General features: G+C 34.2%; 1 protein-coding gene across 1 annotated transcript; it reads right to left on the bottom strand.

Moving 5' to 3' along the window:
- Positions 1 to 2051: 2051 nt before the first annotated feature.
- Positions 2052 to 7783, bottom strand: LOC145102463 (uncharacterized). The gene is made up of 4 exons (XM_079039861.1): positions 7653 to 7783; positions 7256 to 7432; positions 5596 to 6420; positions 2052 to 2449 (listed from the first exon to the last, which is right to left on the bottom strand). Exons 1-4 carry the CDS (start codon positions 7665 to 7667, stop codon positions 2318 to 2320), a joined length of 1149 nt encoding a protein of 382 aa, XP_078895987.1. The 5' UTR covers positions 7668 to 7783; the 3' UTR covers positions 2052 to 2317.
- Positions 7784 to 11349: the final 3566 nt, after the last annotated feature.

The following is an 11349-nucleotide window of genomic DNA, read 5'->3' as shown; positions in this document are numbered from 1 at the left end:
GGTCGTTAATCTTCATGCTAACATCACACCCAAAAACAAAGGCACCTGTGATCATTGTTATTCTTAAATTCATGCCTGGAAAATGATTTCAATGATATTAAAAAATAAAACAATTCACAAACTATAATAATTTATATATACATCTTCATTTATTCACAAACGCATGTATATAGGATTATAGCTATATTCATGTATGATTATAGCTATATTCATATATGAGTAAAAGGAACATAAGAAGCATGATGAACAGGAAGAAAAAGTTAAATATATTAAATGGAAAAACAATTTTATAAGCATTATAAGAAAATAAAAGAAGAGGAACACATAATTCTTTTATCTTTGTATGTGTCTTTTGTTTCGTAGACTAAAAAATTAAGAATCCTTTTTACTTTGTAAGTTTGTATATCTTCGACACAAACACCAGGCTATATGATATAATCATTGACGAGTCTTCATCAAGTTATCGTCTTCATTATCACATACCCGTTAAACAGCCTTTCAACACAAACAAAAGGAGGCTAATTAGATCTCATATCTCGGAATATCTTGTGAGCTTCATCGACGTTTCCTCATTTACATAAGGACTCCAGAATGCTATTGTAAGCATGTACATCTACAGAGCATCCTCTCACAAGCATTTCATCGAACATCTTATGTGCTTCACTTGCTTCTCCAATGTAGCCCCAACCTGGAACCAGAATACTGCAGGTTTTTACTGTGGGAATCCCAAACCAATGGAAACTGTTTGCTCCTACCTAAAATATCAATGAGAATATGATAACTATCTTTACCATGTACAATACCAGGCAAGTTTTTAGCCCAAAGGAAGAACCTGTGAGCAGAAACACCAAGATTGTTGCAACGTTTGAGTACTTGTTCGACCAAGTCGGTGGTTATTGCATCGGCAAAGGGAGCGAGGGCTGAAACGATGTCGTGACGGGGGCTCCGATAGTCACTGAGGATGCGAGATAGGTCGTTGACGAGTTCTGTTGAAGAAGAGGAAATGGTAGGTGAGGCTGAAGAGAGAAGAAACTGAGAGGGTGTTTGGATAAATGCATTTTTAGCTTAATTAGCTTATTGCTTATTGCTTATTGTGGTGGGAATAAGCATTTTTTTAAAATGTGTTTGGATTAGTTTATTGCGGTGGGAATAAACAATAAGCAATAAGCATTTGAAGTGTTTGGCAAACAAAACAGCTTATATGAGTAAAATGACTAATAAGCAATAAGCAATAAGGAATAAGCATTACCCCCCTTGCTTATTAAAATCAGCTTATTTAGCTTATTCCCACCGCAATAAGCTAATTTTTTAAGCATTCTATCCAAACACTTAAATTAGCTTATTGTGGTGAAAATAAGCAATAAGCAATAAGCTGTCATTTTTTTCCCTATCCAAACACCCTCTGAGATGATGATGGTGAACAGATTTTGGTGGTATGCGGATGATAGAGGCGGCTTTGTCAATGAAACCCTAGGTATACAAGAGAGGGGGGATGAGAAAGACGGGAAAATAAAAGGAAATATGTGAGATTGAGAAATTATAGGAATTACTAAGGTTGTAATTACTGTTATGCCCTTTTGACAATTTGAAAGTTACAATTTAATGTCAGTAGATTAAGAATTTACATAAATGGCCCGATTAGTAATAGCCTTAGATCTAGATATTTAAATGGTATAGATTTGTTCTCGCGTTCTCAACCTTTTAGGTGTTCTCATTTCATCCTACTCCTATATATATATATATATATATATATATATATATATATATATATATATATATATATATATATATATATATATATATATATATATCCAATTTGTAAGAACATCATTACCTCATGTTCCCGTTGATGAAAATCAATTCGTAATAACATTTCCATAAAACTTGTATATTCATCAATGTAGCAGTACTACCGTTTTATAAGTATGATTTTGTTTATCCTATTTCATATATTATTTTTACATGTGTCAAAAGAATCTTAATGGCATTTACAACAAATTTGATCGATTTGTCATATGATATCATCAAGGCAACACAACAACATGATCATAAGTCATAACCTTCCAGTTTAAACAAGAAATGAGATGATCAAACGTTCCCTTTTGAACAAGATAACATGATACAATAGTTGAACCCAAAGAACCAAAACTATGCAAAGAACATTCATCATTCAGAACACTAAAGGTGAAAATTCTCAAGCAGTGAAGAACACTGCATAGACTACAGATTGTACAGGGGCTAAAAAGTAAAATTAAGAACAATATTAAGCCGAAGAGAATTGAAGCATATAAACTTGATAGACACAAGTTGAGTAAAGTTATAAGCCTTTTATGATTGTAAGATTGTCTTTAATTCCACCATCTGTTGTTATATCACCACCATTTTTTTGGGGCATAAAGCAGCTCAAATATCTTTCTTCCTCAAGCTTCAATAATCTTGCTTTCTCAAGCTGCATAAAAAAGAAGCTTAATCAAATGTCATCTATGAATACACATGAAGACGCAAAAGCAAAAAGACTATGACAACTTATTGTGTTTTTGATAATTTAACTCCAACGCATGTATTTTGGAGAAACAGGGTGTTTAAGAAAGATTACAGTGGAGCTTGTATTTATAGTCAGAGATATCAGCTTTTAACTAATTAAGAAAGTAACCAGCTTCTTTATAAACTTGTGTATTGATTTAGAAACTATTAGTGAAAGGCTTAAAATTCAAACCTGAGAGAGAGAGAGAGAGAGAAGTGGGAATCAACAAGGGATAAGACTTGAATAGAGTAGTTTAAGTTTAACAGCAGCAAGATCGTTGAGATATAAATATAATAAACATCTTATTAAATAAGCAAATCCCAAACACCCCCTTAGTGATGAAGCAATATCACCACACTAGACAAAATTGTAAAAATGGTCCTCGTGGTTTGTCAATTTCTTTGGTGAAGGTCCAAAAAAACATTTATTAGCAAAAAAGGTCCCTATTTGGTGATTTTATTGTGCTTTTGGTCCCTACCTCGTTAAGTTTAACAGCTTGGCTGTTAAGTTTTTGAAAATGACGAATTTACCCCTAGGGACCATTTCTGCAGTTTTATCTTTTTACCAAACTACAAGGATCATTTCTGCAATTTTTCTTTTTCATTTTATTACATTAACTCTTTTAATTAATTCTTTTTTTAATTTCTTTCTTATTGGATTATTATATATTAATAAATATTATTTTTAATATACTATATTTATATAGTAATAAATATTATTTTATTATATTATTAAATTTTTTAATTTCTTTTTTATTGGATTAATTCTTTTTCATTGAATTATTATATATTAACAAATATTAATTTTATTATATTATATGTATATCTTGATAAACATTATTTTATTATACTATTAATTTTTTTAATTAATTTTTTTTTAATTTCTTCTTTATTGGATTAATTATTTTTTATTGGATTATTATATATTAATAAATATTTTTTTAACATATAATATTTTTCTATTAATAAATATTACTTTATTGTATTATTAATTTCTACTAATTTTTTTATTACGTTAATTCTTTTTATTGGACTATTATTTTTATATATAATAAATATCATTTTATTGGATTAATAATTTATAATGTTTAATATTAATTCTTTTTAATTTTATTGGTTCCACCACAAAGTGGTCAGAATACGCAAAAGTGTCGCTTCTCATCGTCGAAAATTGGTGGGACAACTGTCAATCACCTTCATTGACTGTTCGGCGGAAACCCCAACAACTTGTTACACCTAATGCCGTCAATAGCTACCTAAGACAACCTCATCACGATCTGTTAGAATCCTTTATATCTGCCACTAAGCTGGCCATATTCTGCTACAACCACCTTGCGTCGTCGTATCATCTCGCTGGAAATCGTCGATCATCGCCTACAGTCGGCCATTCTCGACGAAAACTACACCAATCGACTGCCCACACAATGCGTAGTAAACCCCAGAAAACATATAGCCTCCGGCCGACCATTCATTACCGATACTGCTATCGATGGCGACAATGTTAGATCGAGGATTTTCAAACCACAATAGCCACTACAGGTGGTGGCAATGTTGTATAACTCGTTATTTGGTACTCGTTTGGCCGACTGTCAAGTAGCGAGTACTCGGATTTGGTAATTCATGTACAAATATTTTTAGGAAAATTATATATGTCAAAATCATAAGTTTATTGAAATATATAACAAAGTTAGATACATGTGAATATACAAAAACTAAAATAAACACGATGACTGAGTGATGGTAGTGGTGTTATCCAAAATATGTTATCTTCCAAATATTTAAAATAAATTAGGAGAGGTGGGGTGGGTGAGATTTTTTGGTATTTTTATTTAAAACAATAAATAAAGCAATTAAAAGAAAATAAAAACAATTAAAAAAATAATATTTATTATAACTAAAAATAATAAATTTAAAGAAATAAAAAGAATTAACGCAATAAAAAATTTTAAAAATTAATTAAATGAAATTAATAATCCAATAAAGTAACACTTACTAATAGATAAATATTACTATATGTCATAAATAATATTCATTAATATATAATAATCCAATAAAAAAGAATTAGTCTAATAAAGAAAAAATTCAAAAAATTAATTAAAAAAATAATAATCAAATAAAGTAATATTTATTAATATATAAATATAATATATATTAAAAATAATATTTATTAATATATAATAATCCAATAAAAAATAATGCAATAAGAAAGAAGTTAAAAAAAATTAATTAAAAGAATTCAATAAAATGAAAAAGAAAAATTGCATAATTGGTCCTTCTAGTTTGGTAAAAAGATAAAACTGCAGAAATGGACCATAGGGGTAAATCCGTCATTTGCCAAAAGTTAACAGTCATGTTGTTTAACTTAACGAGGTAGGGACCAAAACCACAACAAAACTACAAAATAAGGACCTTTTTTGCTAATAAACCTTTTTTTGGACCTTACCTAAAAAAAATTGACTCCTTATGCATATAGAACACTCAAAATAGCTCCATAGGCTGATGTATATTCGAAATCAGAAGACGTCCTCTCTACTAGAACTTAGAAGCCTTTTATATAGAGGTTGGAAATTCATTCACAAAGCATATGTCAAATTCTTGCTTTAAAGAAAGATTAGTTTAAAAAAAAAATCATAACACAAATATATGAGTTAAATGAATCAAGATTTCATGATCTTCATGGGCTCCAACCTGAATTTTAATGAGTCGAGTTTGAGGTTGGTTAGGCTCGGGATCAACTCAGCTCCACAATATGGACAAAGACCTTAAAAGGAACACTCAGGATAAGAAACTAACTAATGTGATCATAAGTGTTTGCTGAGTTGTTTAGAAATTAATAACCCTAGATGGCATGACACGTGGCTGATAAGATATGTTGCAAATAAACTATCAACAACACAAAAAGATACACAATCCAACAAACTATCAATATAAGATATATATATATATATATATATATATATATATATATATATATATATATATATATATATAATTGCAAAACTATGTAGATTGATGGATTTCAAGGTATAAATATCAAAAGACATACTGATACTATGTAGATAGATCACCAACCTGAGTTACAGCAAGTTGCTGATGTTGTAAGTTTGCCTTTTCAGACCCCTCCTCACTCCTTTCACTAGAACCACTTCCATTAATCAAAGCCCCTCTTTTCCTCTTCCTCTGAAACGTGTACTTGATAACTCTATCAGTCAACGGTTGACTTGGAACCTTTGTTTCTGAACTCTTTAATGGTGGCTCAACCTCCATTTCTGTGCTCTTCTGTGGCATTATTCCATCTTTCTCTGTAATTCTGCTTTCACCATTACATGTTCTTACTAAATCTTTATCAGAGTTTTCCTCTAAAAGTTTGACTGAAGTTTGAGAAGTCAAACATGAATTACCAGCCATTAGATCCATCTCCTTTACTACTTCTTTCTCCTCCACAGAGGGTGTTATATGTAATTTATCAACTACTTCATCCTCTTTGACAATTGACTCGGGCTTTGTGTCATCTATTTCTGGTGGGGTCCGTTCGCATGCTCGGATTCTTTGAGTACACCCGTTTCTATACAATTCGGTTTCTTTGCTTCTCAAGATTATAGAAGGTAAATCCCTGTTGCTGATTAAAGATTTCTTTAAAGGAAATAAAGAATTATAAAGTCTCTGGCTTTTTGAATTGGGTTGTACTTCGGTAACAGGGGGTTCAGGAATTGATGCATTGTCTACTTGTACATGATGCTTTACTTGTTTGCTTCTTGGGAACCTCTCAAGTTCTGCTTCAACTGCTCTCAACTCTTCCCTCAGGTCTTTCACAATGTCTTCAGCTTCCTGAAGTTGTGCTTCCAGTTCTTCAATTTTCTTTTGTTGTGTGCATGATGCCACTGCAGCTTCATTAGCCTGCCAAAATTTTCAAATGGGTATTCATCATAAGTTTACTTCTGAAAGTTGTCAATGGGAGGCATAAAACTACAAAAGATGAAGCAAAAACAAAAAAAGAAAAAGACCAATTGCTAAATATGAAAAAGTTAAGGAAAATGTGTCATTTTTTTGGCATCTAGGCTGCCTTTATTACATGGGACTGGATAAGTTTCCTAGGGCTATTCTTGATGATGAGGAGGAAAGGGCGTTCATGTCTTTTGCACACATGAGTGATCCAGTACTTAAAACTCACTAAAATCTTTTCATCTTATATCAGCCAATGGTCAACACTATGTCACTATAGAATAACCTTAAGCACGATTCACACCCATAAACAATCACACACATGATTAAAGTAATGACATAATCGTTTATTCAAAATCATATAGTGTATAGTTTTTCCAACCATGCCAAATGAATGAATGAAATCATATCACTCCAAAATGCCCCTCGTTGATCAACTAATCAACAAAACTTTGGCATATATCAAGAAAACCCCCAAAATATGTCCACTCTTTAACAAAAATCAAGACATAACCTACAAGAAACAAAGTCTATCTCAGATAATTCATAACATAAAGTTGACTTCAGCTCACTCTAATCCAAATTGCAACCCTAAGAGAACAATCTAACAAAAGCATCGCAATGCAAAGATCAACTAAGATTCCAAACAAGACAAACTCAACCCTGTTTGAGTCATCAGTACACCTACAACACACAAACCCTCATTCAAATTCAAAATCAAGTCGTCAAAGTTAACCCCACTTGTCAAAACGCGAACAAAATGAGGAAATTCGAGAGTGTTTATTTATACCTTGGAATCCATCATCTGTTTGAGTCTCAGAAGCATCTGAAGCGCGTCTTCTTTAGCGTTTTTCAGCTCGTACTCGAACCGAAGAGCTTTCCGTTCCGACACCATAATCCTCGCCGCTGCTTCTTTCGCCGTATTCAGTATAATATCCGCATACGCCTTCTTCAAAGCCGTTAATCTCTGCAACAGTCAAATGCAAAACAACCCAAGATCAAACAACAACAAAATGTAAATAAAGAAGATCAAACACGATCCCCCGATGAAAAAATCCATAAACCCAAATCAAGAACAAAAAAAAACGGTTAAAGTGTTATATTCTCAGGCGAGTCACTGTAGGGACGGCCTCCGCCATCAGCGGCGGCGGTGGCGTGAGTACGCGAAGTGGGTGTCGAAATTTTACCTCGTCGGCGTCCATCCTTAAAGCATCGAAGAAATTGATTTAGTTTTTTTGTTTCAGACCTTTAAGAGAGAGAAAAGGGTTAGTTGTTGCCTCTCTTCGTAAGCAGCTGTCTGTTACGAACTGAAAGTTCTGTTGCCCTTGTTACGGTTTTACCCCTGGTTTTTTCTGAATTCACGATACTGCCCTTTTTGGTTAAACCTGCGAACCGTAATATGGTTGGACCGGTTTGTTCCATTTTCCAGATTCTGAATGTTTTCCTATGTGCGCGCGCCACAATGTGGTTTTAAATGACGTGGCATGAAGTGGAGGCTACACGAGGGAAACCAAAATTTGAGTTCAATCGTTAAAATCAGAGAACCAAATTGAAAGAAACCTAAACACGTGTATTATTTTTCAAGATTTAAATAAAACTCAAGCTATTTTTAAAAATAACCATTAATTCGTAGGTTTTGCCAACAAAATTGGTATAAGTGTTTGTGAAAGTGACATTCCACCTAGGAACTGAAAATTATTTAAAAAAAAAAAAGAATATTAACTATGAAATTTGTTCGTCTATCTCTAAAAAATGACTGACGGTTTGTAAGAAAAAAAAATTAAAATAGGTTTCATACAAGGATTTTTTATTTTTAAAACGACGACATTAACATTAAAACTAGTAAAAGTTAGAAAATTACATATGAATAGCTTATAGCTTGAAAAGAAAGGACATTTCATATTTTCATCCATTCTAACCGGTTAACACAAAAAGCTAGAGCATTAACATTAAAAACTAGTAAAAGTTAGGAAATTACATATGAATATTTTGAAAAGAAATGCATTTCACCTGCTCTAACCAATAAATGATTTCTAACTCTAATCCAAAAAAAATGATTGAGAGTGGATCTAAAATTAAAGACTTGATGAGTTTGCGATTGCCAAAAAGCAACCTATTTCGAATGGCAGCTCTTACGTGCAAAATCCTCTAAATCCATCAATATAATTCTATTTTAGAGGTGAAGTTGCAATATACACTCCAAAATGGGATTTTTCATTATGTACTTAAGAATTTATGATTTTTTTCTAGACAAAAATATGTATTTTCTATTTTTTTATTGTAAATCTAACATCCATCATGCGACATCCGACATTTGTATTGTGAAATTAAGGGAAAAAAATCATGTTTTTTTATGAATTCAACATGTGGAACATTAAAAGTTACAAAAAAAACTATCTCACAACATTTCTCTAAGGAAAAACTGTGAGTTCATTTCCAACAAAGTATTTTGTTATTGCTTGTATCTGTAAGTCATGGCCTACAGTAAACAATCAAACTCAATATGTTAGGTCTTTTGTTAAAACCAAGTTATATGATTTTCAAAAAATATAGATTTTCCTTATTTATTTAATTTGGTAAAAATGAAAATAGGTTAGGGAGGCAGACCTAATCTAAATTTGTTCTTCCAACATCCTGAATGAAGTATATTATAGAGATAGTAGATGTGAGTTATGTGAAACACTTGAAAATGTTATTATGAAAGTCCAGTGTTGCACATATGTATTTAGCAAATGGAGGTGATGACCTGGAGGAAGAGGCTTATTCAATACGATGTTGTTAATTGATCAATTGTTGGTGTAACATCATGTTTCAAGAAGTTTCTTATTTCATGATTATGGACAATAAATGGATCAACATGTAACATTCTGTTTAAAAAAAATAAGTAATTAAATAAATAAATAATAATACTTAAAAACTTCGAGATGTAACTTTTATATTTTATTTTAATTCTAAGTCGTAATATTGAGCGAGATGTTGGTTTCGGAGAGTTAAATGATATAATTTGGGCTTTCGGGGGTTAAAAGATTAACTCCAAGATTTATTTTGCAAAGAATTTTGAAGGTTGAGGGTTGTTTTGTAAATTATGGAATCAAGTTGAAAGGATTTGGGAGGGAGGGGCTAGAAGTGTTATTATGAACAATGATATCAAATGAACAGGTATATCCCATCACCTCCTTTCATCTAACCCTAAACCACCTCTCATTAGAGCAGTCGTCGCCACCCTACCCTCTTGCTTCTCCGACCAACCAAGCCACCAGCGAACCATTGTTGTCGGCGAAATTGTTCCTTGTTGCTGCTTCCGCTGACAACGAAGGCAACAACCGTGGGTCCACAGCGTGCAAGTTAGGAAGACCGGGGAACACGAAGTCGCGATTGTCGTCTTTGTTGCCTCCCTCTGGTAACGGCGCAACCCGCTACTCTTCTTCCCTCTTTGTTTTTGCCATTTCTACCCCACACCGGCCACTGTCGTCGCTCCGTCAACTATCCCATCGCCACTCTCGTCCGGTAGTCGCATCCCACCGTGAATGGGTGGCTACGTTGTGTGTGTGTGTATTTCTACACGTTGGTGTATGTGTTTCAGTGTACATCGGCGTGTGTGTGTGCGCTTTTGGGCCGGAAAACTGAAGAAAACCCCACCACCACCGTGAAGTGGTGGCTGCCACCTCATGTCGCTGTTTTGCTGCCACCAACCGCTACTTTGGGTGGTTGTGTGTATATGTGGTGTGTTTGGACGAGTGTTTAGAATGTTTTCACTGTTTTGGCCTAAAAAATGGTAACCGCCACCACCGTGAGGTGGTGGCTGCCACCATGGACCGCCGCCGATCACCACTATCGGAGGTGGCAGTGGGTGGTGTTGGCCTTGGACTAAGCTATGTTAGGTGTTGGCCTTGGGCCATATGTTGGGCCTTGATTTATTATTTGGCTTTGGGGCCTCCAGAGTTTGAGTTTGGGTCTTGGCCTTGGACTAAGCTATGTTAGGGGTAAAATGGTTTTTTTTACCCCAAGTATGGACGTATGGTTATGCAATGGAACCCGGTTGTTAATTGGGTTTTGTTTTGACGATTGATAGTTTGGGAATCTATCAGCCAGCAGCCAGAGATTTATTCGCGGGACTTCAGCAGTGTGAGGTAAGTCTCCTCACTGTTTGTATGGGTCGAAGCCACCAATGTCAGCCCATTTAGTTTATGCATGGTAGGAAGACCCGGGGGTTAGCCCTAGGCATTATGTATGAAAGACCAGGAGGCGGCTCCTGGCACACTATATGCTATTGTGTATGGTAGGAAGACTCGGGGGTTAGCCCTAGGCATTATGTATGAAAGACCAGGAAGTGGCTCCTGGCACACTATATGCTAATTGGCTAAGTAGAGTAATATGTATGTTAGTTGTCTTTGTGATGCTTGCATGGAAGACCGGGAGGTGGCTCTTGGCACTTGTCTGTAAGACTGAGGGGGTGGCCCCCGGCTTGGCAAGAAAGACCACATGGCGGCCCGTGGCATAATGGCAAGACTATGTTCGACACATAGCATCTTTATTGATTATGATATATGTATGGCTCATGGTTATGTATGACAATATGTGATTTATGTGCGTATATGCTAGACAACATCCGGTTGAAAGAGACCAAAAGGGTAGGCCAGCACCCAAATATGCTAGGCGGTATGTTTATATGTATGGTATGTGGTATTTGGGGAACTCACTAAGCTTCATGCTTACGGTTTTCAGTTTTGGTTTCAGGTATTTATTCTTCAAAAGGAAAGGAGTCGACATGATTGCAGCGCATCACACTATGTTTCTCGCAGATGAGATCTTTTTGGGATTATACTCTGATGATGTTTCATTATGGCATGTTTTGATTATTGACATATTGGTTTTGATATGGGA

The sequence above is a fragment of the Lactuca serriola genome, chromosome 4 (genome assembly GCF_051521515.1).
Source record: "Lactuca serriola cultivar US96UC23 chromosome 4, Lser_US96UC23_V15, whole genome shotgun sequence".
Taxonomy (NCBI): Eukaryota; Viridiplantae; Streptophyta; class Magnoliopsida; order Asterales; family Asteraceae; genus Lactuca; species Lactuca serriola.
Note: the sequence above shows the minus strand (reverse complement) of the source record. Positions and strands in the feature narration are given on the sequence as shown.